The 27,403-nt window shown below is 39.3% G+C and overlaps 1 protein-coding gene across 1 annotated transcript; it reads left to right on the top strand.

Moving 5' to 3' along the window:
- Positions 1-1,072: 1,072 nt before the first annotated feature.
- On the top strand, positions 1,073-27,403 carry RSPH3 (radial spoke head 3). The gene is made up of 8 exons (XM_047103259.1): positions 1,073-1,539; positions 7,262-7,349; positions 19,304-19,445; positions 21,202-21,347; positions 22,370-22,573; positions 24,042-24,204; positions 26,273-26,359; positions 26,900-27,403. Exons 1-8 carry the CDS (start codon positions 1,073-1,075, stop codon positions 27,232-27,234), a joined length of 1,632 nt encoding a protein of 543 aa, XP_046959215.1. The 3' UTR covers positions 27,235-27,403.

Here is a 27,403-nt window from a genome sequence, read left to right on the forward strand (position 1 = left end):
TTTCTCTTGTAATCGTTATCCTAAGTTACCACGAAATTCAGTGATCAGACCTCAAATCTTCACGCAGTGTTTTTACCTCTAGCACTGCCTACACATCTCTATGTTAGGATTGTTTATACAATACCTCACTAGCTTTCGGTCTTAATCTTCAAAGTACAGGAGGAATTTAGATCTCAATATAACCGCTTATCATTCCCCAGCACAGTTCTAAGTATTTTATACTTATTAACACTTTGAATCCTCATGACAAACCCTTATAAATTCTCTTACCCTCATTTTACAGATCAGGAGAATGAAGCGCAAAAAACTTGCCAGAGGTCGTGGGCCTCGCACACGGCAGAACGTGAGTTCAAATCCGCACAGCACTTGGCTGAACTGAGGGAGTACATGCACGTGCAAACAACTGATCGGTCGGGGATACACACACTTCAGATACAGGAACTCTAACATTTTTAACGTTGTTCATACTAAAACTAAAGCACCTGCATTTCGAAGCGCAGACCCCACCCCATGATGCTTCGTTCTCCAGAGTCTGGCGCCTGACAGATTATGATATAGGAGGCCTAAAAAAAAGACTCAACATAGCACCCACCCCTCTGCCAAAATTAGGGGTCTGAGGGGCGGCCCCTGCAGCTCCGCGCATCCGTGGGTCCTCTGAGGTGCTAGCAACAGAGCGGTAGGCGAAGGAAGGCGGGAAATGCAGACAGGGCTGCGGAGCGCGGCGGCAGCCCGCCCCGGAGGCGCAGGGGTGGCGGTGCTGGGAGACGCCAAGAAGCCCTCCCCCGGCCCTGGCACGTAACAGAGCCGGGAGCCCGGGTGCCACGTGTGTGCGATCACAGGTGAGCAGCGCCAGGTAGCGGCGCGACGGGAGCAGAAAACGGCCGAGGGCGCCCCTTAAGGAACGGGAGCACGTGGGCCTGGGAGAATGGCGCCGAAAAGCCAGACTCCAAACTGGGGACGAGGACGGCCGCGGTGCCTGCCAAGATCCTCAACACCGCCCTGCCCGACTCGCCCGGGAGAGAGCTCCTAAGCCGCACACACACCTTCCGGGGAAGCGTGCGCGCGCGCGCGCATGCGGAGGCAAGAGCCGGAAGTTCCCCTGAGAACGGGCCTTCCCGCGAAAACCGCCGGCCGGAACTGCCAGGAGGTCCCGCCTCCGGGCGGAACTCCGGGTTGCCGGGCAACCGCGGTGGGAGACGCAGGCTGGCTCAGTGTTCCGTGGGGCAATCCGAGTGTAGCTCCCACCTCCTGTCCTGGCAACTTCCTTTCCCGGCAGCCTTCCTTCTTGCCGCCTCTCCTTGCGTCGGGGAATCCCTGCCCTTGGCAATACGTACACCTCTCCGGCTCCCAAGACCGCTTAGCGCCCACCTGCTTGAAAGCCGGTACTCACCCGAAGCGGAGCGACCTGGCCCCGGGCGTGGCCTCCACGCTGACCGACCGCACCTGCTCGGCCATGGGCACCTACACCTACACCTACACCAGCCGGCCTCGGGCCCTGCCCTGCCAGCGCCGCCGTTACCGGGACCACCTGATGCAGCTGTGAGTGAGCAACCGGCCCCCTGAGTGGTCTCCACCTGCCCCCATCCCGGGACCTCGGGATTCTGGCCCCTTCGCCCTGGCGACTCTGCCCACGCTGCTCTCCCCACTCCACATCCTCCGAAATAAAATCTCTTCCCTAAAGAACTCCCCCGTGGCGTGGAGGAATGAAGCAAGGGGCACGGGTGGCCTCCCTTAGTTAACTTTTAGTGATAATGAGTTGCTGGTATGATCAATAACATGTACATGAAACCCCCTTGTTTCACAACGTTTGAGTCACTATTGTTGGCCAACTATCCGCACCTCACTAAGGGCATTCATGTACGTTTTCTTCCTTAGTCCACAGTACTGTGAAGTTGGTTTTGTAACTCCCATTATGCACATGAAGAAACAGACTGAAAGCCAAATAAAGCTCTTTGCACGCCAGTCTTTGGCCAGGAATCATCAGGTCATCCTTCCATGCTGGACCCCAAATTGTATTTTTACATTAATGCGTTTATTTGCAAATATTCAAATATCCATATGTATTATTATCCATAATAACGTTTACGGCCCTTTCTAAAGCTTATAGTTCCTGCTATAAGCCTCAAATTTTGGAACCAGCAGAACTGCCCAAGAATGCAGACTCCCTGGAAGCTGAAACCTTTGTTGTCTTTTGTCCACCTAGGACTGTGCCTGACATACAGGGAGCACTCAAAACAAATTGTTGAATTAATGACTGAACATATCAGCTAAGTAACTCTTGTTGCTTATTTCAAACATTTAGTCTAAATTCGTAATTGTCTTATGACAAATAAAAACCTTGTTTATAAGAAATGCTTGTCATGGGGCGCCTGGCTGGCTCAGTCAATGGAGCACGCAACTCTTGATCTCGGGATTGTGGGTTCGACCCCCATGTTGGGTGTAGAGGTTACTTTAAAAAAATAAAATAATTTTTTTTTTAAAAAAGAAAGAAAGAAAAAATTCCTGTCACTTTAAGGAAACCAGGATGGAAAATTTAAATTTATAGATGGATTATTTATACTGTAAAAGGTTTCAACTTAAAAACACTTTCAAAAACACTTTCTGGTGTCTTTAAGTGTTGCTTACAAATCATTACTAGTAAATTACACCAACAATGAAATAAGAATAAATGGTGTTTCATTAGGAATGGTTTTTTTTCATAGCTAGTTGATAAGCAACTTGTAGGACCTTGTTTATATTGAAGCAATCCATTGATTACAACCATTGGAAGGAGTGTGTATGTGCATGTGTTTGATTTTTCAGTTTAAAATTATCAGTGGTGATTTTCAGTTTATAAAATTAATGAATGCTTGTTGAAGCAAATGAAAAATACAAAATAAGAATGAAAAAGGCAAATGAATTCCCACCCACCTCTATTCCCACTTCCCTTAACAATCTTATATTATTCTTCTACACCTCTGTACTTGAGGATATGTACCTTATATAGGAGGTTTATTTCCAAAATAGAATCATACTACACATATTAATCTGTAATTAGCTTCCTCCCTGCTTTTTACAACCTCTAATTCTTTTTTTTTCCTAATTTCTTTATGTATACATACACATACTTAATTTTATATAAATAGAATGCTATCATTTATGCTTGGGTACATTCTTAGTGCACCACCCTCTTCCCTTGTAAACCTGCTCTTCCCTTCCTGCCCAGAGGGTAAACCATGTTAATGACCTTACATGAATGTTTCTGGACTTTTCTCCATATTTGCGTTTGTGTACAAATATATAATTATATACATACAAGTACACACAGGAGTTTTGTCTACTTGTTAGCAATGATAACATACACAATTCTCAACATCTTCCTTTTCTCAGTTAATTCTTTCTAGAAATCTTCCCAATTATTTTCAATAGCATGATGTGTCCTATACGGATGTACAACGTGTTACTAAAATTTTCCACTATTGATAGATATTGGTAGATATTCAGATATTCACATATTTTCCACTATTGATATTGATAGATACTCAGTTTGCTTCAAGTTTTTAACACAAAGAGGAAGATTTCAATAAACAACTTCATATGCTGGCCTTTTGATTTCTATGAAGCAGATTCCCAGGATGGGATTGTTAGGTCACGAATATTTTTAACACGAACAGATGGAATGATATGCCTTTCCTTTAGGAATGTTTAAACATATCTTTTTCCATACATCCTCACTAGCAATAGGTGGTAGGGATTTTTCTTTCTTCTTGGCTTTTGATAGTGTAAAAACAAAACTAAGATGTTTTCTCATTATTATATTAATTAGCACTAGGAGGTTTTAATCAAGTGAGCGTCATGTTTAGAGTGTTCTATTTTAAAAGACCACTGGATACAACGTATAGAACAAACTGAGGGAGAAATGTTAACAGTTAAGAGACTGAAAGAGTTTTGCAGTAGTCCACGTAAAAGACAGTGGTGGCAATGAGCAATGGATAGATGTGAAAAAGATTTGGGGAGGAGAATCAATAGGACTGCTAGGATGCAGGGAGTGAGGAAGAAAGAAGAACCACGGATGACTCCCAGGCTTCTAGATTAAGCCAATTGGGTGGTTAGCAGTACCATATAATTAAACAGAGAACACTAAAGAAGTAACAGTTTGGAGTGGGAGAGTGATAATTGGTTCAATTTTGAGGTTGCTTTTGAGATATCTCAGTGAGATGTCATTGAACATTATCAATTGGATATACGTTCCTAGAGCTCAGAGGAGAGTTCTGAGCTAAAGGTGAAATAAAATAGGGACTTTTAGGTATAAGGATTATGAGTGAAGTCTTTTGAGAATGGATATGGTCGACTAAGGCAAGAGAAGGCTGAGCCCTGAGGAAATCCTTCAGTATAGGAGGAGCTAGCCAACGCAGGGTGAGAAAGAACAGTTAAAGAAGTCCTAGAAAAAACAATCAGAAGACTATGGTAGTGCCACAGAGGCTAGAAAAGAGAGTGCTTCAGTGAAGGAGTGGCCAACTGAGCTGAACACTTCCCAGGGATCAAGTAAAATGCACAGTGTAACACGTCTGGGTTGTAAGTAACATGAAGTCAGGTTATCCAACAGTGGTTTCAATATATGATAAAAAAGCAACTTACTACCCTTCTCAAAATCATTTCTGATGGAGTACTATTATTGTGTAGGTCAATATTTTGTTTCATAGCCATACATAGGATATCATTTTAAAGAACTTTAAATCAGGGACACCTCGGTGGCTCAGTTGGTTAAGAGTCCAACTTCGGCTCAGGTCATGATCTCACAGTTCGTGGGTTCGAGCCCCGCGTTGGGCTCTGAGCTGACAGCTCAGAGCCTGGAGCCTGCTTCAGATTCTGTGTCTCCCTTGCTCCCTGCCCCTCCCCCACTCACGCTCTGTCCCTCTCTCTCAAAAATAAATAAACACTGAAAAAAACTTTTTAAAAGAACTTTGAATTAAAACATCAATTCTATGTTTTTCACTATTCACTATTGATACTCTGATCCCCCAGATTAAAATTTTATTAACATTTAAAACAATATCATTTGTGGGACACCTGGGTGGCTCAGTCAGTTAAGCAGTCAGTTAAGTGTCTGACTTCAGCTCAGGTCATGATCTCACGGTTCATGAGTTCGAGCCCCGCATCAGGCTTTATGCTGACAGCTCAGAGCCTGGAGCCTGCTTCTACCCTACTCGCCCCCACCCTACTCTCTGCCCCTACCCTACTCGCACTCTGTCTGTGTCTCTCAAAAATGAATAAACGTTAAATAAAAAATATATATCATTTGAAAATACATCTCTTTTTTTGCCTATGTGAGATAAAAGGTTTTATTTTTTTAATTAATAATTTATTTTTTAATTTACATCCAAGTTAGCATATGGTGCAATAATGATTTCAGGAGTAGATTCCTTAATGCCCATTACCCATTTAGCCCATTCCCCCCCCACAACTCCTCCAGTAACCCTCAGTTTCTTCTCCATATTTATGAGTCTCTTCTGTTTTGTCCCCCTCCCTGTTTTATATTATTTTTGCTTCCCTTCCCTTATGTTCATCTGTTTTGTCTCTTAAAGTCCTCATATGAGTGAAGTCATATGATTTTTGTCTTTCTCTGACTAATTTCACTTAGCATAATACCCTCCAGTTCCATCCACGTAGTTGCAAATGGCAAGACTTCATTCTTTTTGATTGCTGAGTAATACTCCATTGGAGATATATATATATATATATATACACACCACATCTTCTTTATCCATTCACCCATCAATGGACATTTGGGCTCTTTCCATACTTTGGTTATTGTTGATAGTGCTGTTATAAACATGGGGGTGCATGTGCCCCTTCGAAACAGCACACCTATATCCCTTGGATAAATGCCTCGTAGGGCAATTGCTGGGTTGTAGGGTAGTTCTATTTTCAGTTTTTTGAGGAACCTCCATACTGTTTCCCAGAGTGGCTGCACCAGCTTGCATTCTCACCAATAATGCAAAAGAGACCCTCTTTCTCCACATCCTCACCAACCTCTGTTGTCACCTGAGTTGTTAATGTTAGCCATTCTGACAGGTGTGAGGTGGTATCTCATTGTGGTTTTGATTTGTATTTCCCTGATGATAAGTGATGCTGAGCATTTTTTCATGTGTCAGTTGGCCATCTGGATGTCTTCTTTGGAGAAGTGTCTATTCATGTCTCTTGCCCATTTCTTCACTGGATTATTTGTTTTTTGGGTGGTGAGTTTGACAAGTTCTCTATAGATTTTGGATCCTAACCCTTTATCTGATATGCCATTTGCAAATATCTTCTCCCATTCTGTCGGTTGCCTTTTAGTTTTGCTGATTGTTTCCTTCGCTGTGCAGAAGCTTTTTATCTTGATGAGGTCCCAGTAGTTGATTTTTGCTTTTGTTTCCCTTGCCTCCGGAGATGTGTTGAGTAAGAAGTTGCTGCGGCCAAGATCAAAGAGGTTTTTGACTGCTTTCTCCTCAAGGATTTTGATGGCTTCCTGTCTTACATTGAGGTCTTTCATCCATTTGAGTTTATTTTTGTGTATGGTGTAAGAAAGTGGTCCAGGTTCATTCTTCTGCATGTCGCTGTCCAGTTTTCCCAGCACCACTTGCTGAAGAGACTGTCTGTATCCCATTGGATATTCTTTTCCTGCTTTGTCAAAGATTAGTTGGCCAAACATTGGTGAGTCCATTTCTGGGTTCTCTGTTCTGTTCCATTGATCTGAGTGTCTGTTTGTGCCAGTACCATACTGTCTTGATGGTTACATCTTTGTATTAAGCTTGAAGTCCCGTGAAAATATATCTTTGAGGTTAAAGAACAATGAGAAATTTGACTTACTTTTTAAACCTGATTCTGTGAATCCTTTCAACCCTTCAATCAAATTATTGTCAGTACTTGAAGGCAGACCCCTTTCCCACTGGCCATTTTCACATTTGTCAGTTAGCCCAACAGATTTACAGCCTAAATCCAGCTCTACCACTTGCTAGCTAGGTAACCTCGGGCACATTCCTTTCTCAATCTCCTTCCTCTTCTGTCAAATGAGAATCATAGTTCCCATCTGGAAGCTTATTGTGAGCAATAATTAAAATATGTGGAGTGGCTGGCATCTAATAAGCATTCAATAAGTGGTAGTCATTTGTCATTGAGTGTGTCAGAACAAAAATCTGTATTCTTAACATTTTTATCTTAGTCTAAATCCAATTAAAAATGAGTTGACTTGCATAGACCAACACTCTATTACCGTAGTTATTTAGTATTTGCTGTTTTACAGTGCTGAAGAGCCTGTGCATCATGGAAACATAATGTATGACAGAAGGGTGGTCCGAGGCAATACTTATGCTCTACACACAGGACCGCTGGTAAGTATAATGTGAATATTCTAACACAGAGCTTTTCAAACTAACTGTGCTAACGGACCAGTTTGATTGTTTTGATTTCTAATTTGTTGCAAACTAAAACTTTTGTAAAATAGAATATTGACAGACTACTGGAAAAATGAAATCTAAAAATAAAAAAAGACATGCAAAATACAAGGCTGCTGGTGATTGCCAGGGGCTGGGAGAGTGGGGGAATAGGGAATTAGTGTTTACCGGGTGCAGAAGTTCAGTTTTGCAATATGAAAAGAGTTCTGGAGATGGATGGTGATAATGGTTGTACAACAATATGAATGTACTTAATGCCACTGAATTCTACACCTAAACATGGCTAAGATGGTAAATTCTATGTGTACTTCACTGCAATTAAAAATAATAATTAAACAATACAAAGCCCAAGATTTTATTAGGTTAACAGAACTTTGTAACACTGCTCTAAAAGTCTGTAAACTTCTACTCTCAATTTCTGTAATTAAATTTTTGCAGACCAAACAGTTCATAGGCATCAGTGTAACATATTTAGGTTTGTTTAAATTATTTCATACTGTAATACTATTTTCATTATTTAGTCAAAAATTATTTTCTTTAATTCACTCAGTAAATATTTATAAAGTTTTAGCACTCCTGTGCTGAGTACCTAGGATACAGAGATGATTAGGATGTGGCATGATATTAAGAGTGATGATTTCTTGGTACAGAAATGAAATATAGTTAAGTTAATATGTAAACACTGTATGATATATATGTGCCTAACACCACATGGTGACATGTGGAATATTAGACATTTTGAAGCATGAAATATACATCAAAACCACCTAGAAAACTCACTATACCCGAGATCTACTACATTAAAATCTTCAAGGGTTGGACACAGGAATGTGCATTATTAGTAACTTCCCTAGGCAGTCCTGGTACAGCCAATTCAGGGACCAACACTGGAAAACAACAGCTCAAATATGCAATATGGATATGTGTTTCGGCATCTTGTGCCAGTAGGAATGAACCCTGGCACATCTAGAAGTAAAGGAAAAAAGAGAATCACCATTTTTTTAGGTTTTTTTTAATTAATATTTTGATGATTTGATATACTTTTTTTTTTTTTTAGTTCTCTAGTCAGTTATTCAACAATTTAACTAAAAAGTCTATACTGAGGGGTGCCTGGGTGGCTCAGTCGGTTGAGTGACCAACTTCAGCTCAGGTCATGATCTCGCGGTCCGTGAGTTCGAGCCCCGCGTCGGGCTCTGTGCTGACAGCTCGGAGCCTGGAGCCTGTTTCAGATTCTGTGTCTCCCTCTCTCTCTGCCCCTCCCCTGTTCATGCTCTGTCTCTGTCTCAGAAATAAATAAACATAAAAAATAAAAAATAAAAATAAAAAGTCTATACTGAGACTTCCAGTTCCAGACAAGCAGGGATTCACCAATCCCTTCCCATTCCTCCCTCTTTCAAGTGAAAAAGCCTCAGACATAGCCCAACAAGCAAACATAGGAAGACTCTGGAAGTGGAAAGAAGCAAGGGAACTGGCTGGGGTCCTCAGGATTTGAGCGAGATAGTGGTGAGTTCCCTAAGTCTTCTTTGTGCTGCCTGCATATCCCATTCAGAGCGCTGGAAAAGCCTGCAACCTGGAACCACCAACAGGCACAGGCCTGCTCCTTCTATCTATCCAGAAGACTAGGGGAAGGGTAACCGAGCAGAGCAGAAACCTTTTTACTACCCCTCCTCCAGCCAAACCCCAACAGAAAAACTGTCCTGGCCCTCCCAGTGGAGTCAGCGAGACTGAGCCAGGCAACTGATCTTCCAGCCCCGCATGGCAACAACACCACCACACTCCTCGGTGCTCTGATTCCCTCACTGAGGTGGTGTCAACATGGGTGGAGCAGGAAGCTGAACTTCCACTCCTACCCAGGGGCAGGGAGATGGTAAGAAATGGTACAAGTTGGTGCCCTACATTTGCTGGGGTGACAGCAGCAGAGCCACGAGGGAGCTGAATTTTCAACCCTGCCTGTCAGCAACAAAGCGAAACAGGTGGGATGAGGCAGGGCTGGTCAGAGCTCCACTCCTCTGCACCCCAGCACTGGTGTCAGTTGATAACAGCAAGAAGCTGAAATACCACCCCTACCAGGCACCTAGTTGACCCTCTGCTTTCACATGGGGCCTAGCAGGATGCTGAACTTCCATCTCCACCCATGCCTGCTGCTAAAACAAAAAAGCATGACTTGCTGCTACACAGATTAAATAAGATCCAGAGTGTCATATCATAATACCCAAAATTTCCAGGATACAATTAAAAAATCGCCCATCCTACCAAGAACCAGGGAAGTCACAACTTGAAGGAGAAAAATCAATCAAGAAATGACAACACCAAGATGACTCAGATGTAGAAATTACCTGATGAACATTTTAAAGCAATGATCATAAATGAATTCAGCAAAGTTGCAGGATATAAAATCAACGCACAGAAATCGGTTGCATTCCTATACACCAACAATGAAGCAACAGAAAGAGAAATCAAGGAATCGATCCCATTTACAGTTGCGCAAAAAAACCATAAAATACCTAGGAATAAGTCTAACCAAAGAGGTGAAAAATCTATATGCTGAAAACTATAGAAAGCTTATGAAAGAAGTTGAAGAAGACACAAAAAATGGAAAAAGAGCCCATGCTCCTGGATAGGAAGAATATTGTTAAATGTCGATACTACCCAAAGCAATCTACATATTCAATGCAATCCCTATCAAAATGACACCAGCATTCTTCACAGAGCTAAAATAAATAATCCTAAAATTTGTATGGAACCAGAAAAGACCCCGAATAGCCAAAGCAATCTTGAAAAAGAAAACCAAAGCAGGAGGCATCACAATCCCAGACTTCAAGCTATACTATAAAGCTGTAACCATCAAAACAGTATGGTACTGGCACAAACAGACACTCAGATCAATGGAACAGAATAGAGAACCCAGAAATGGACTCACCAATGTTTGGCCAACTAATCTTTGACAAAGCAGGAAAAGAATATCCAATGGGATACAGACAGTCTCTTCAGCAAGTGGTGCTGGGAAAACTGGACAGCGACATGCAGAAGAATGAACCTGGACCACTTTCTTACACCATACACAAAAATAAACTCAAATGAATGAAAGACCTCAATGTAAGACAGGAAGCCATCAAAATCCTTGAGGAGAAAGCAGTCAAAAACCTCTTTGATCTTGGCCGCAGCAACTTCTTACTCAACACGTCTCCGGAGGCAAGGGAAACAAAAGCAAAAATGAACTACTGGGACCTCATCAAAATAAAAACCTTCTGCACAGAGAAGGAAACAATCAGCAAAACTAAAAGGCAACCGACAGAATGGGAGAAGATATTTGCAAATGGCATATCAGATAAAGGGTTAGGATCCAAAATCTATAGAGAACTTGTCAAACTCACCACCCAAAAAACAAATAATCCAGTGAAGAAATGGGCAAGAGACATGAATAGACACTTCTCCAAAGAAGACATCCAGATGGCCAACTGACACATGAAAAAATGCTCAGCATCACTTATCATCAGGGAAATACAAATCAAAACCACAATGAGATACCACCTCACACCTGTCAGAATGGCTAACATTAACAACTCAGGTGACAACAGAGGTTGGTGAGGATGTGGAGAAAGAGGGTCTCTTTTGCATTATTGGTGAGAATGCAAGCTGGTGCAGCCACTCTGGGAAACAGTATGGAGGTTCCTCAAAAAACTAAAAATAGAACTACCCTACAACCCAGCAATTGCCCTATGAGGCATTTATCCAAGGGATACAGGTGTGCTGTTTTGAAGGGTCACATGCACCCCCATGCTTATAGCAGCACTATCAACAATAACCAAAGTATGGAAAGAGCCCAAATGTCCATTGATGGGTGAATGGATAAAGAAGATGTGGTATAGATATATATCCAATGGAGTATTACTCAGCAATCAAAAAGAATGAAGTCTTGCCATTTGCAACTATGTGGATGGAACTGGAGGGTATTATGCTAAGTGAAATTAGTCAGAGAAAGACAAAAATCATATGACTTCACTCATATGAGGACTTTAAGAGACAAAACAGATGAACATAAGGGAAGGGAAGCAAAAGTAACATAAAAACAGGGAGGGGGACAAAACAGAAGAGACTCATAAATATGGAGAACAAACTGAGGGTTACTGGAGGGGTTGTGGGAGGGGGGATGGGCTAAATGGGTAAGGGGCATTAAGGAATCTCCTGAAGTCATTGTTGCACTATATGCCAACTAATTTAGATGTAAATTTTAAAAAATAAAAAGTAAAATTTTAAAAATAAATAAAGCAATGATCATAAAAAGTGCCTCAGTCAAAAGTGAATAATTATGACCATTCTTAAAACAAATGAAAAACAGAAAATATTAGCAAAGAAATAGAAGATCTACAAATGAACCAAATGGAAAATATAGAACTGAATTATGCAATAACCAAAGTTAAAAACTCATAGGGCAGTTATCTTTCGTTTGGTTTTCAAACAGACGGCATTCTCTAATCGTCACTTTTGGTGAATTACTAAGAAGCGCTGTTCAAAACGTCGTAATACCTGAGTTCAGCAGAAACGGCTTACAATTGAGAAAATGCCGCCTCTTGAAACGGATACAGAAGTGGAAACTGAAGAGGTTTTAAAGGTGGACCATCATATGGTACAGGAGCTTACAGACCTATGCTCGAAGATAAAGAGGCTACTGTCAGAGCACTTGGAAAAGTATAAGAGAATTGAAAAAGAACGGAAACGTGCAAACCCGGTCAGTCACAAAAACGAATTACAGAAATAAATGAAAAACAAGAGAAACTCAGCATGCGGAAAAAAAGGGAAAAGATAGAAGAGACATCTAGAGAATCTCTCCAAGAGTTGCAATCCACGCATAATAAGAATATGTGAAATAGATGGCAAAGCAAATGAAGCAGAAACAATAATTCAGGAACCAATAGAAGAAAATTTTCCAGATTTGAGGGACTAACTAGATCGGTAAGTAGAAAAGCTCATAGGCTACCAGTAGAACTTAACGAAAAGAAAGCAACACTTTGGACATACCCTAGTGACGTTAAACTGGAAAATAAAGAAAAAATTCTACAAGTATTCAGAGAAAGCAGGTTACTTATAAAGGGGTAAAAGTCAGACTGACCTGGTATTTCTTTTGCAGCTCTAAATGCCAAAAAGACAATGAAGCAATGTCTACAGAGATTTAAGGGAAAAATAATTTTGGGCCAAGAATTCTGTATCCTGCTAAGTTATCATTTCTATACGAGGGCAACTGGAAGACATTCACAGATATTCAGGAGTTAAAGTATATCACCTAAATGCTGTCCTTGAAAAATGTGTTAAATGATGTTGCTGCAACCCATAAACACCATAAGTTAAAACAATTCAATTGTAGTGAGACAATTGTATGAAAAAAAAAATAGGGTAAAAAAAAAAGTGGGTAAGCATTAAAGTTAGTTAAACATCATTAAGATTAAATTATTAGCTGTAGGGTTATAAGACTAAGTGCAAAAATAGATTTGTAAGTTCAATCTAAAATTTCAGTTTCTCTCGTTGTAAACTGAAAAAGTGTGGTAAATGTTTAATTTAGAAAGCAAGTAAGTGCTGTTATTTTTAGTATGTAATGTAGATAAAGATATGCATGCTCTTCAGCTAAACATAAGTAAAATAAAAGGGCTTTGTCAGTGTGGACAGGACACATAGAGTAAAGGCATTCCAAGTGTTAATCTGACAAAATGGGAAATCAGTACAGTTTTATGTCCTCTATTTTTATTATAGAGGGGGAAAAAAGTAACAAGTTTATAATGTGAATACTGTGTAAAAAGAAAATTTCTAAATCCCTGGTTGGGGAGGTGGTAGATGAAAACCTTGTTTTATGTACATCTTGTCCAGGGAAAATCAGTAGTTCCTGCTTCATATAGTACTTCATTATAAGTAAATTTGACACTGAGATAAGGTTACAGGTAAATTATAGTATGCCAGTTTTACAGATTGGAGAGGAAGTGCGAAAAACAGCAAGGAAACATTAAAATTAACATAAAATAGATTGACAGAGGTGAATTATCACACTCATAATCAGGCTAAATACCTCTGTTAAAAAGATTCAAATTGGGTCAAAAATCAGTCTCTGAACCTGAATGTTCACATTTGTACAAAACAAAGGATAAAGGAATTTAAAGATAATGAAAACCATAAGTCATAAAAATTGAAGTAGGAGCAACGTTTTTATCAGAATTTAAGTTATAATAAAGTATAAAACTGTAGTATGTAATATTTAAGCTTTGTGTGGTAAATAACATGGCATTCATATGTAAAATGATCAGTATCTGAGTAGTAGTTTTACTGATGTATACATAGTTATTTTAATTGTAGACTTAAAATTGTTTCATTTTATGTACTTAATAAAGTAATTCTTAACATAAAAAAAAAACTCATAGGACAGACTCATCAGAGCTGACATAGGGAAAAATCAGTGAGTTCAAAGTCAAATTGATGGAAATTACCCAGTTGGAACAACAGATAGAAAATAGACCACACACACACACACACACACACACACACACACACACACACACACTGCATCTCTTAAAAGAGCAAAAGGATAAAATTGGAATACTACAAACAAATCCGTACATATAAATTCAGCAAAATAAATGAAATGGACAAATTCTCCAAACTATAAACTATCAGAATTCACCTAAAATGGAATAGATATTCTGAGTTGCCTTATAACTATAAAAGACATTACATTTCTAATTTAAAGGCTTTCAAAAAAGAAATATCAGGCCCATATGGTTTCACTGGAAAATTCTACCAAACATTCCTCATTCTACCAAAAAAATCCTCATTGATTTTACATAATTTACACAATTTTACACAGTCTCTTCCAGAAAATAAAAGAAGAAGGAACACTTCAGGTAATCAGCATTACTCTGATACCCAAAGCAGACAAAGACACTAAAAACAAAACTATAAACCAATACCTATCATGAATGTAGATGCAAGAATTCTCAATAAAATATTAGCAAATATAATCCAGCAATATATAAAAAGATCATATGCCATGACTAAGCAGGATTTATTCCAGAAATGCAAGGGTATTCCAACATTTGTACATCAATGTAATCCACCATATCATATAGGTTAAAGAAGAAAAAAATCCCATGATCATATTTATCGATGCAGAACAAGCATTTAACAGAATTCAATGTTCACTGATGATAAACACAGCAAATTAAGAATTGAGGGAAATTTTTTCAACTTTATGAAGAGCATCCACAAAATATCTACAGCTTACCTATCATACCTAATGATGAAAGAATGAATGCTTTCCCCCTTTAGACTGGGAAAAAAGGCAACGATGTCCACCCTCACTACTCTTATTCAGCATAGTACTGGAAGTTCTATCCAGTACTAGGCCCAGATCAGAAAGAAAGAAGTAAAACGGTCCCTAATTGCAGATGACATTATTACATACATAGAAAATCTCAATGAATCTATAAAAAAAGCCCTAGAACTAATAAGTGGGCTGAGTAACATCACAGGTACAAGGTCAACATACAAAAATCAGTCATATTTTTGTATACAGAAATATAATAAATTTAGGAACACACGGAAAATAAAATTGTAAACACAATACCATTTACAATCACTTCAAAACACTTGGAATACCTAGGTATAAATCTAACACAACATGTACAGGATCTATAAGATAAGAGTTACAAAGTGCGGATGAAAGAAATCAAGACCATCTAAAGAAATGGAGAGATATGCCTGGACTGGAAGATTCACCACAGCAAAGATGTTAATTCTCCTCAAATTGATCTATATCACAATTTCTATCAATCTCAGCAAGATATATGTAGGGCTAGACAAGCTTATTTTAAAATTTGAAAAAGAAGTATAAAGTGCTAGGATTCACTCTACCCAACATTAAGGCTTATCATGTATGACATTAGTAATTGTATTAACACAGGGCAGTGGAGGAATAGCTATATGGAACAATGAAACAGAATAGAAAACTCAAATGTACCAGCACAAATACACTTGAATAATTTTTGACAAAGGGATAAAGAAGTTCAATAGTGGAAAAATAGCCTTTTTAACAAATAGTGTGGGAGCGATTGGACATCTGTAGACAAAAAAATTACATGAACCACAACCTAAAGAATACACCATACAAAAAAATTAATTCAGATGGATCATGAATTTAAATGTAAAATGTAAAACTATAAACTTTTAGGAGAAGCACTTCAGAATCTCGGGCTAAGCAGAGAGTTCTTAGATATAATACCCAAAATACAATCCAGAGAAGAAAGCATGGTAAATTGGACTTAATTGAAATAAAAAATTTGTGGGGCATCCTGGTGGTGCAGTCAGTTAAGCATCCGACTTCGGCTCAGGTCATGATCTCACAGTTTGTGAGTTCCAACCCTGCATCGGGCTCTGTGCTGACATCTCAGAGCCTGGATCCTGCTTCACATTTAGGTTCTGTGTCTCCCTCTTTCTCTCTGCCCCTCCCCAGCTTGTGCTCTCCCTCTCTCTCTCTCAAAAATAAATACATAAACTTTTTAAAAAATTAAAAACTTTTGTGATATGGAAAACCCTTATAAGAGGATAAAAACACAAGCTACAAACTGGAAGAAAATATTTGCAAACCACATATCCAGCAAAGATCTTAAATTTGGAATATTAAAGAATTCTCAAAACTCAGATTTAAAAAAAAAATCATCCAGGGGTGCCCGAGTGGCTCAGTTGGTTGAGCATCCAGCTTTGGCTCAGGTCATGATCTCACGGTTTGTGAGTTCGAGCCCCACGTCGGGCTCTGTGCTGAAAGCTCAGAGCCTGGAGCCTGCTTGGGATTCTGTGTCTCCCTCTCCCTCTGCCTCTCCCCCACTTGGGTTCTGTCCCTCTCTGTCTTTCTCTGTCTCTCTCTCAAAAATAAATGTGGGGAAAAAAACTGTTGAAAAGCTGAAACTTTTAAATAGTGATAGTAACAAGAGTGAGGATGTGAAGCGATTGGAATGTCAAATGGTACGTTCCCTCTAGATAATTGTTTAGTAGCTACTTATAAGAACTAACAAGTCTTACTTAACTGTTTGAATCCACAATTTCTCTTAGACATTATCCCAGAGAAATAGGAACTTATATTTACATATAAACCTGTAGGGGGCACCTGGGTGGCTCAGTCGGTTAAGCATCTGACTTCAGCCCAGGTCATGATCTCACGGTTCATGGGGTTGAGCCCCACATCAGGCTCTCCATTGTTAGCACAGAGCCTGCTTTAGATCCTCTGTCCCCCCCTCTCTCTGCCCCTTCCCTGCTGGTTCTCTCTCTCTCTCTGTCTCTCACTCAAAATAAATAAATAAACTTTTTTTAACCTGTACATTAACAAACATTCATAGCAGCTTTATACATGATAGCCAAAAACCAAAAACACATCCTGAGTGTCTTTCAATAGGTAAATGGCTAAAGAAACCTGGCACTTCCGTGCAAGTAAGTACTACTCGGTAACAAAAAAGAAAGGAACTATTGATATATGTAACAACCTGAATGGATCTCAAGGACATTTGGCCTAGTGAAAAAAGCCAATCTCATAAGGTTACATACTATATGATTCCTTACATGTAACATTCTCGAAAAGACAAAACTATGAAGATGGAGAACAGATTAGTGGTTGCCAGGGGATAGGAATGAGTATAGGACTTAAGAACTATAAGGGAATACCCAAGAGAGCTCCTTTGTGGTGATAAAACAGATCCCTCTGTTGATTGGGTGAAAGCTAACATAAATCTGTATTTGGGATAAAACCACATAGAACTATACACACAGACATAAACACAAGTCAATGCTTGTGAAATTTGTGAAAACTGAATAAGATCTGTTTATATTTTACCAGGGTCAATTTTCTGATTTTGATATTGTGCTGAAGTAATATAAATTATATATTGCAGGAAGCTGAGTGAAGGGGACAAAGGACTCTACTATTTTTGCAATCTTTGATCAATGATTTCAAAAGAAAACTTTTTAAAAAGTTCTTTTTTAAAAAATATTTTGACTAGGGGCGCCTGGGTGGCGCAGTCGGTTAAGCGTCCGACTTCAGCCAGGTCACGATCTCGCGCTCCGTGAGTTCGAGCCCCGCGTCGGGCTCTGGGCTGATGGCTCAGAGCCTGGAGCCTGTTTCCGATTCTGTGTCTCCCTCTCTCTCTGCCCCTCCCCCGTTCATGCTCTGTCTCTCTCTGTCCCAAAAATAAATAAACGTTGAAAAAAAAAAAATTAAAAAAAAAAAATATTTTGACTAGATTATGAAACAGTTAAGTAGGGCAATGTATTAATGTATTTCTACAATGAACTTACTTGCATTTATGTTATCCCAAATCTTTCCAGAGCTGACATTAATAGTTCTGTTCCAGTAAGAAAATGGAAATAAGTCAAGCATGATATTTGGAATAATGTAGAATGAACACAGGAAAAAAGCTTTCACTAGATGATCCCAATAATAATACTATGATATTAGTAATTATATTAGAAAAATGGAAGTATAAGTGATTCTTTTTTCTTCCTTTTTTAAAGAAATATGGGTAAATTATTTTATAATAAAAGGAAATGGTAACTACATAGAGGAGCTTTCCTATGTCAGGCATTATGTTAGGCTTGTTACATTATCTGATTTGTTCCTTGCAAACAAAAACTTTAGATATATGTTATTGGTATTGCTGTTGTACAGAGAAAACAGGATATCTGAAAACTTAGGTTGTTAGTCTGAGCTTTACTAATCCTAGTAATTAATGAACTCAAGACTTGGCATCTGAGCTTCAGAGCCCAGTGCTCTTCTTTCTACTATTTAACGCTCATATGGAGAGAGTTCGTGATAGTGTTAAGTTAGAAAAAACCATATAAAATGTATGATTATCACAACTGCAAAAAAACTGTGTGCATTTAAATGACAATAGCCAGGGTATTAGGGAAATGGGATTATGGGATATTTTCCTTTTAAAAATTTTAATGTTATTACATTGGTATTTCAATTAAAATGTTTTGCAATTCTAATTTTAAATATTAATTTTTTTTCATGCAAAGTACTTTCATATTTCCCCTCTCTATATATTTACCTTGAAATAAGACAGGTTAGCTATAAGAAATGACCACAGGGGCACCTGGGTGGCTCAGTCAGTTAAGTGTCCGATTTCGGTTCAGGTCATGATCTCTCAATTCATGAATTCGAGCCCCACGTCGGGCTCTGTGCTGACAGCTCAGAGCCCAGAGCCTGTTTTGGATTCTGTGTCTCCCTCTCTCTCTGTCCCTACCCCACTCATGCTTTCTGTCTCTCTGTTTCTCTCTTAAAAATATATAAACATTAAAAAAAAATTAATGACCACAAAATGAGATATAGATATGAAATCAAGGACCTCTAAATACTGCAGAATACTGTGAATAATTATATTTTTAATGCCTTAGTCACCTGTTGTTTTGTGCCCTTGGACAGGCTTTGTTTGGGTTAAGATGTTTTCTTTGTGAGCTAATATATTTTTTAAGGAAATTTTGTCTAAATGAAATTCAGATTTTTTAAAAAATCCTGGTGCTTTTCAGTTCCTTAATTACTGAGTAGTTATATAGTATACTAGGTTCCTAAGCACCGAAGAAATTCGTGGTAAAAAAAGCTTGAATGGGGAAAAACAACTTATTAGATAGGATTCTGTCACTGTTTATTCCAGTTAACAGTCATACTTTGAAGTATGCTTACTTACGTGCTTCATCAGATAACTATAATTACCTGACAAAGTTCAAATAGGATTGTAATCATTAAATCAGAAAGCATTATATGACAGATACTTTCATGCTATCCAGGAATCACTTCTGCAATGGCAGTTCTGTGTGCTTTGAGAAAGATTTTCTAACTTTTAGAAGCCTTTTCTGTCACTCAGCCTGGGCAGCCTGATGCTATAGAGATTCAGAGACAGCAACAGGCTAAGAGGAGGGCTCTTGCCAAAAAACGAGCTCAAGAACAGTTCAGACCACGAACACCCGAGCCCGTGGAAGGCAGAAAGCACGTGGATGTGCAGACAGGTATGTGACCACGCCATTGGCATCATGCCTCCTTGGTTTGCCCAGTTTTCTAAGTCCGTTCATTTTTATTTGGCTTTTCCATTATTTACATACCTGTTATGCTATGCAGTACTGCTCCGATCACATGGTAGTAGGAGTCCATTCATTAAACAAATTCATAGACTATGTTATTACATCAGGTATGAGATGGGGTTAGAAAAGAATTTGATGACCAAATTAATTCTGTCTTAGCCCTTTTCACATACTCGTTTCCCAAACTGTGATTATTTCTCCCTTTTTCTTTTTATAGCCCGACATGAATCACAGCTGGGACCTACAGGAGGAAAGAGCAGGGTAGTTCCATCTTGGCACTTTGTCTGTCTTTTAAAAGGAATGAACTCATCCCGATCTGAGTCCTCCAACTCTCTCACCCCTGCCTTTTCTGTTCTCTGCTTTTAATCTCCTCTCACTGCGCATGTTCCCCCGGGCCACACAAGCTCTGCTGGGCCAGTGCCAGGCTTTCTTGCTTGTCTGCCGGTTCTGAGCTAGGGAGGCTTACCTGGACCTAGAGGTCCCAGCTGTGTTGTTGTCAGAATCTTGGTAATCAGTCAATACTTGGTGTTTTCCTTGGACTGATGTAACTATTAAGGATTCACCTTGGGGCGCCTGGGTGGCTCAGTTGGTTGAGTGTCCGACTTTGGCTCAGGTCATGATCTCGTGGTCTGAGTTCGAGCCCCACGACAGCTCAGAGCCTGGAGCCTGCTTCGGATTCTGTGTCTCCTTCTCTGTCTGCCCCTTGCCTGCTCATGCTCTGTCTCTCTGTCTCAAAAATAAGTAAAAACATTAAAAAAAAAAAAAAAAGGATTCACCTTGCACCTTGTCAATGATGAGTGGCTTCATCAGTTATTTCTGGGTAGTTAGGGCAAATGGAAGAGAACTACTTCATGCCTTTTCCCCCTACCCTGGGGCCAAGTCTAGAATGAGGATATGTCTGTAATTAGGCAAAATAGTTGTAAATCTGTAAGAGCTAAATTTTAGTGTTTCTTTATACCAGCAGAATATTAAATGATACAGGAGCAACCACTTTGTGTTGAGTTTTCCTACATCTCGGAAACTATTCCAGTCCTCTATGTGTATCTCCTTTCTTTATTATTAGAAGGACTCCTTGTGATGGTAATTATGATCCCTTTTACAGATAAAGAAACTAAGGCTCTAAGAAGATGTAACTTGACTAGGTCCTATGTTCAACATCTGACTCCAGTTCTCATGTTCTTTGCATGAGAACCACGCTGACCTTGCCTCACATAAATTATTCCTAAGGTGAAATCTGTTTTCATAAGCCTGCTTATAATCTATAGCCTAGAGGGAACATCAAGTAACATAGTGACATGGTGCATAATTTTTTAAATATCCAGGAATTTTCAAATCTTTACACATTTACTATCTTAGAACTCAGTTATATAGGTGGATTATTAACTTTTCATCCCCAATTATACTTTGCATCTTACAAACATCTAGGCCTCATGTTCTCCTTTAGTTCTGTTTTCAAGTACAAAGCTCAGTGCTTTCTCAACATTCAATAAATGTCCTAGCCTGACTAGCCCTTGGTCTTCCAAATACATAAAAATGCTTAGTACAATATGTGAATTTAGTCCCACATTTGAGCACTTCTTTTCTGATCCATTTAATTCTGTTTTGAAGGAGCTAAAGTTTCAATACACATATATGCCTAAAAGAGACCAGAATTTCAAACTCAATGCATATGGTATTCTCTTAGAAATGTACCTTGAAGAAATTGCTGACCGCATAATAGAAGTTGATGTGGAATGCCAAACAGATGCATTTTTGGACAGACCACCAACACCACTCTTTATTCCTGCCAAAACTGGCAAGGATGTGGCCACCCAAATACTAGAAGGAGAGGTACAGTACTTTATCTGGACTTCCCTCTATCTTCTTTATAAACAGGTTAAGTTAGGTTTAGTTAAAAGCTTACAAACCACTTCATAATCAAAAAGATTCTACTTATTGGATTTCTTTCCAACTGTACTTAAAATAGTTTTATCCTGAAATAGCATATTCTGATTTCTCCTCTTTGCAGATCAGAAATAAAAATCATTAGAAATATTTTTAGAATGTCTGCACTTTGATTTTTGTGTGTTCGCATACTTGATTAATGTCTGAATACAAGGTAAATGTGTACCAAATAAAGAAAAATAGCCTCTCTGGTATAAGATACTGGTATAAGAGGTCCACTGTTAGCTGCTTATAAATTATATAATTTTCATTAAGATAATCTCCCTATGTTAGAAAAAAACTAAAATAATTTCATCTTCATATCAATGTAGAATACATAAATAAGCCAGTTTATGAAATGGAAGAAGAGAAGCCATGCTTATGTGCATAATGACTTGGGTGAGATTTAAGACTTGAAGGAACTTGAAAGAACTTCCATTGAAATTGAGAAATAAAATAAGTCTTCACAAACTACATCCAAGGGTATAGCTGCCTCTAAACCCTGGAGAAGAACCACCAAAATGCCCTTTATTCTTGTTCCTTAGTTCTTCAAAGTGTTAGTGAAAACAAACTAGTAAAAATTGAGTCGAAAGGGCAAAAACTGAGAAATACAAGGATATTTCTTTCAGGTTTCAGAGTCTGCTCTTAAAATTATTGAGTATCAGGGTTCATTTTGATGGCTCTGTAGGTCTTTATATAATTTGGACTCAAAATGATTTTTGCCTGTAAATGAAATGCTTATTGTGTGTGCCCTGTGGGGCTGTGTTGAGTGTTGGAAACCATTAAGTAAAGCACCATCACAGCATCTATAGCACACACAAGATCCTCAATAAACAGTATCCTGTCATGACTACTTTTCTGGATGTTGTTTCTTTCAGCATTTGGTTCATGACTCAGATTTTAAATTTGCTTTGTTTTGTGTGTTTAAGCTCTTTGACTTTGATCTTGAAGTTAAACCAATGTTAGAAGTTCTGGTGGGAAAGACCATTGAGCAGTCTCTTTTGGAAGTAATGGAAGAAGAAGAGTTGGCTAACCTGCGGGCCAGTCAGTATGCGTATGAAGAGTTACGCAACGTGGAACTTGCTGAAGTCCAGCGACTTGCAGAGCAAGAGAAACGACACAGAGAGGAAAAAGTATAGAACTCTAGTTTTCTTTCTTAGACAGTCTTTGGATGTTTAACAGATCATGTTCTGAATCACACGTAGTATGTCATAGAGCTAGAGATCTTTTGGGAACCTAGAGTTCCCAAAAGTTTCTAAATGTAATTTTAATTACATTTGTAATTACATTTAATTTCATTTGTAATCACATATGTCCCGACTGAAAGGCAGTCTTACATATCAAGATTCCTAGCAAAGGAAATGTATTGGTTTTTCCATAATCAGTGGCAGAAAAGTAGAAGGGAAAAGTGGACTAGATTGGGGATGGGTGTGGTGGAGAAGCAGAGGATCCAGACAGAATTCTGGGTCTTTTTTCTCAGTGGCCAGACCCTTCTCTATACCCTAGGGATTCTCCAGAACTTCTTTGCATAATATTGCTTCACATTACAAGTTTTTAGAACTTTTAATAAGAAAAGTTCTAGGATCTAGTTTTTAAAATATGCCAATAACCTTCAATTAGGAAATGATAGGCTCAGTCATCTTTTAAGACTTTTTTCTGGGTCTGGTAATAATTGTCGCCCTCTGTTGGACACCGAATGTATAAATTATGTAGGAGTGACTGAATACCTAAAAGAGTTCAAACAATTTCCCAAAGAGTCTCACTCACAGCACAGAATAGCTTAGTTGTTGGGATATTCTGCTCAATACCTAATTAAATTGACTTTTAGTTTTTCTCCAAAATGAATAATTAATTGCGTAAAGGGCATAGGGCTTATGGTAGAGATTATGCAAATGAAGACCATTTGTTTACAAATGTAAAAAGATCAGTGGCAGTATTAGCTTTATTGAAATAATCAGTGAAATGCTCATCAAAGGAAACTTCTTGTTTCTTTACTATTAGGAAATACACTGTGAAAACAATGAAGAATACAAATCGTCTAAATTTATATTTACTTAAATTCTGAAAATAGACTTAATAAGAAACTACGTTAATTTTCCCACTTCCACATGGGAGCAGAGAAGATGGTTCATTAGCTCTATAGATATCCTATGGTCTACAAAAAGCAACAACAAAAAAAGGTTTATAATTTTCAGAATTTTATGAATTCAAAGAATCATTACAAATGACACAACTCGTTGGCTCAGGTACTTTAAATGAAGATATCTGAGCAACTATAATTTTCATATTGGTAGTTTACTATAATACTAGTTGCTAATAATAGTTATATATTATTCTTTGCTAACACCCATACGGTCAACCGTGCACGTGTTGAAATTCTTTTGCTTAAATGGATCAGCAGATGAATTTCACCTGAAGCTCCATCCCTTGTTTGACTTCTTGTTTGAAATTCTCTAAAACCTTCATGCACCATTAAACGGATTCCTCGCTGTCCACGTTTTGATCCAAATCCGCGTCCAGATTCTTGCCCTCAGCACACGCGGCGCTGGGGGAGGACGGCGCGGCTGAGTAACCGTGTGCGGGCGTGTCTTGTGCGTGCAGGAGCGCCGGAAGCGACAGCAGTGGGAGGTGGTGTACAAACACAGCGAGACGGCGCAGAAAGTGGCGGCGCGCGTGTTCGCCCAGCGGTACCTGGCCGACCTTCTCCCCTCGGTGTTCGACAGCCTCCGGGACGGCGGCTACTTCTACGACCCCGTTGAAAGAGGTTTGTGGGGGTGTTGTCAGGTCACTCTGCTACTGTCCGCTTCCTCTGAATGCTTCCAAGTAATCCCGTGCCCGTTTCCGTTCGGAATTGGAATCTATCTTTGAAACCAACTCTGAAAGTCAATTCGAGTCGTGTTAAGTTGGTACTATTACTAATGAGAGGTATGCTAGAAAGACCTGGACTTGTCTTTTGCTGAGAAGCAGCACTGGGCAGTAGGAAGAACTAGGACCTGATGTCAAAAACTTGAGTGCGGGCCCCAGTTGCATCCTGGGTCAGCTGTATGACCTTCAATTTCCTCATGGGTGAAATGAGGATTATTTAGGAGCTAAATGTCAAAACATGTGTGGAACACAATGTGTATAAAATATGTGTGTATGTACTTGTAACTTTTTCTCAGCTGACTCCCTGTTCTGCTCAAAAACCCTTAAAGTCTTCATTCGCTTAGGTGTGGGCACCATCCCAGGGCCTGTATTAGGTGTGGGAGATAAAAACAAGGAGACCTGTCTCTGAGCTTAGAGAATCGCACCTGTCAGCTCTCTGTCCACCCTCTGAGCCCCACCCCTCAGCTAGTCAGGCCAAATGAACAGTTTCTCAGAGCTGCCCTCCTTCCTCACGTTCAGAAGCATTTAAATTCACAAAATGTGTACAGGTCCTATTTCAAATGGCTAATAGTATTTGGGGGCAGAGTTCAGTAATATTAATTTTCACTGGTTACAGATTCAATTCAGTACACATGCATAAGGGGTCAGATTACAGACAAATATTATTAGTTTATATTGTACTTTACCATTTCTGTAGTATTTTTTATACATGATAGCATTGATACCAGTAACCCTGGGGGGTAGATAGAGCAGGTCAATTCCCATTTTTCAGAAGTAGAAACTGAAGCCCAGAGAAGTTAAATACCTTCTCCCAGACAGGCAGGGAAGCCATTAGGCCTGGGACTCTGACCCCAGGTCCAGTGCTCTTCCTGTGCTTCGTTGCCGCCTCCTTGGGGTCTAGCTAGACTGCTGTTAGCCACACAGAGTCTGGTAACCTTTTTTCCCCTCATGAATTGCTAAAAAAAAAAAAGAAAAAAAAAAGTCACAGATCATTGAGAAGCTTGCAAATGAGATTCATGCCTCAGATTAAAAAATTATTTATAGTAGTGAATATAATCTATTATACTCTCTATTGTCACCCCATTGAAAAGTAACAGATGCTACCCCCTCCCCAAAAAAGCTATTTTGAAACATTAAAATGTATATTGTAATGGATCATATTTTTTAAAAGGCTTACACAGTAGATTTCCATTTCAGTTTGAACAAATTTATCACTAATGGAAGCACCTAGTTTCTGACCCATTTCTAGATGGCCTTGTTCTCAGATACTCTCTGACCCTTGGTCAGCTCCTCATGGGCTCCGGGCTTCAGATGGGAGCATTCTTTTTATCATCTTGGTTCAGTCCCACATTTGTATTGCATTTGGATTGGAGTTCTGCTCCCAGACCCACATCTTCCTCCCCACTCCTGAACCCACCCACTTGTCTACCTCAGATTGTACCTGTGCAGTCAGCTCCAAAGGCTTGGACTCCAAGGAAGGCTTCATAGTTTTGAAAATACTGTTTTTACTGCAATAGAAAGGAAATGGACCAAAACATACAGAGAGAATGTGGTAAAATTAATGTTGTATAAGTCTATTTGATATTTTAAGTATTAAGAAAACAGTGGGGGGGGGGGTTGTGCTGGGTGGCTCAGTGAGTTAAGCCTCCAGCTGTTGATTTTGGCTCAGGTTATGATCTTGAAGTTTGTGAGATCGAGCCCATGTCAGGCTGCACACTGACAGTGCGGAGCCTGCTTGGGATTCTCTCTCTCTGCTCCTCCCCTGTTCTCACGTCTTCTCTCTCTCTCTCTCTCTCTCTCTCAAAATAAATAACCTTAAGATAAATAAGTAAATAGAACTGTGTTAATGAGCCTTCAACATTAGGGGGAAAGCACAGATTCTTCCTATCTATAATGATTCATAAAAATCATTATAATGAAATTATAATGAATTTCATTTTAACGAAATTAACTTTTTTTAATTACAGATATTGAAATAGGATTCCTTCCATGGCTAATGAATGAAGTTGACAAAACCATGGAATACAGTATGGTGGGAAGAACAGTGCTTGACAGTAAGTTGTTTTATTTTATGTAAAAGTCATTTCTGAGGCTCCTGGCTGGCTCAGTCAGTAGAGCATGCAACTCTTGATCTCGGGGTTGTAAGCTCAAGCCCTGTGTTGGGTGTAGAGATTACTTAAAAAAAAATTTTTTTTTTAAAGAAAAGTCATTTCTGAAATGTTCCAGTAGAAAGAATGAATAGAAGAAAGATGTTAAATTTTATAGTTTTAGTTTTTAAAGTTTCATTATATCAATTGTATTAACAAAGGCACACATTTTTACCCTCAATAATACTTTTGGTTGTTGTATTATTTGGTCAGAATCAATATCTTCTGTCATTACTTTATAAATGATATTCTGGTAAAACACGCATTGAATATAATTCATATTCAGTGCGTTAAGTGGCACAGAAGTTAAATGTGCCGATATCGTATAAAAGGTTACGATACAGGGAAGGGATGAGGCCTGGTGAGTGCTTTATAGTCCTCTGTAAGTCAGCGTTATAACTACCCAAATCCGAACAGTCAGTGATTTTTCCACATAAAATTTTTCAGTGTTGATTCGTGAGGTGGTTGAGAAGAGACTGGCTGCGTATGAGCAGAGGGACGACCAGCCCCCGGCCGGGAAGCCTAAGGACGAGCTCGGGGAGTCCGGGAGGACGACAGAACCACCAGTGGGTTATGAACTCCAGGAGCAAAGCACAGCACAGCCACAGAGGCCACTTCCGGGAAGAGACTCCCTGCAAAGAACACCAGATGATGGAAGGTATATGGAGAGTGTGTTAGCCCAAGAAACGAAGCTTATGGAAGAAGCAGAGTATGAGCAAACAAAAATAAGGAAAACCTCGGGGACAGAAGTGCTACAACCAAGGGGAGACTTCCAGCCATGAAACCAATCAACGGCCAGTCAGCATTGCAAGCAATCAGGTAATGGTGCGCAGGCCCCCTCAGGTTATGGAAATTATGCTGCATTTACTCAACATGTCTTTTTGTCTACTGGATTGGACAAATCAAATATGTTGAAATAATAAAACTAATTAAAATGAAACTTAATTCATT

Source organism: Lynx rufus, unplaced genomic scaffold (genome assembly GCF_022079265.1).
Source record: "Lynx rufus isolate CCGP_SWC_20201006 ecotype Redwood Valley unplaced genomic scaffold, mLynRuf1.p SCAF_6, whole genome shotgun sequence".
Classification (NCBI taxonomy): Eukaryota; Metazoa; Chordata; class Mammalia; order Carnivora; family Felidae; genus Lynx; species Lynx rufus.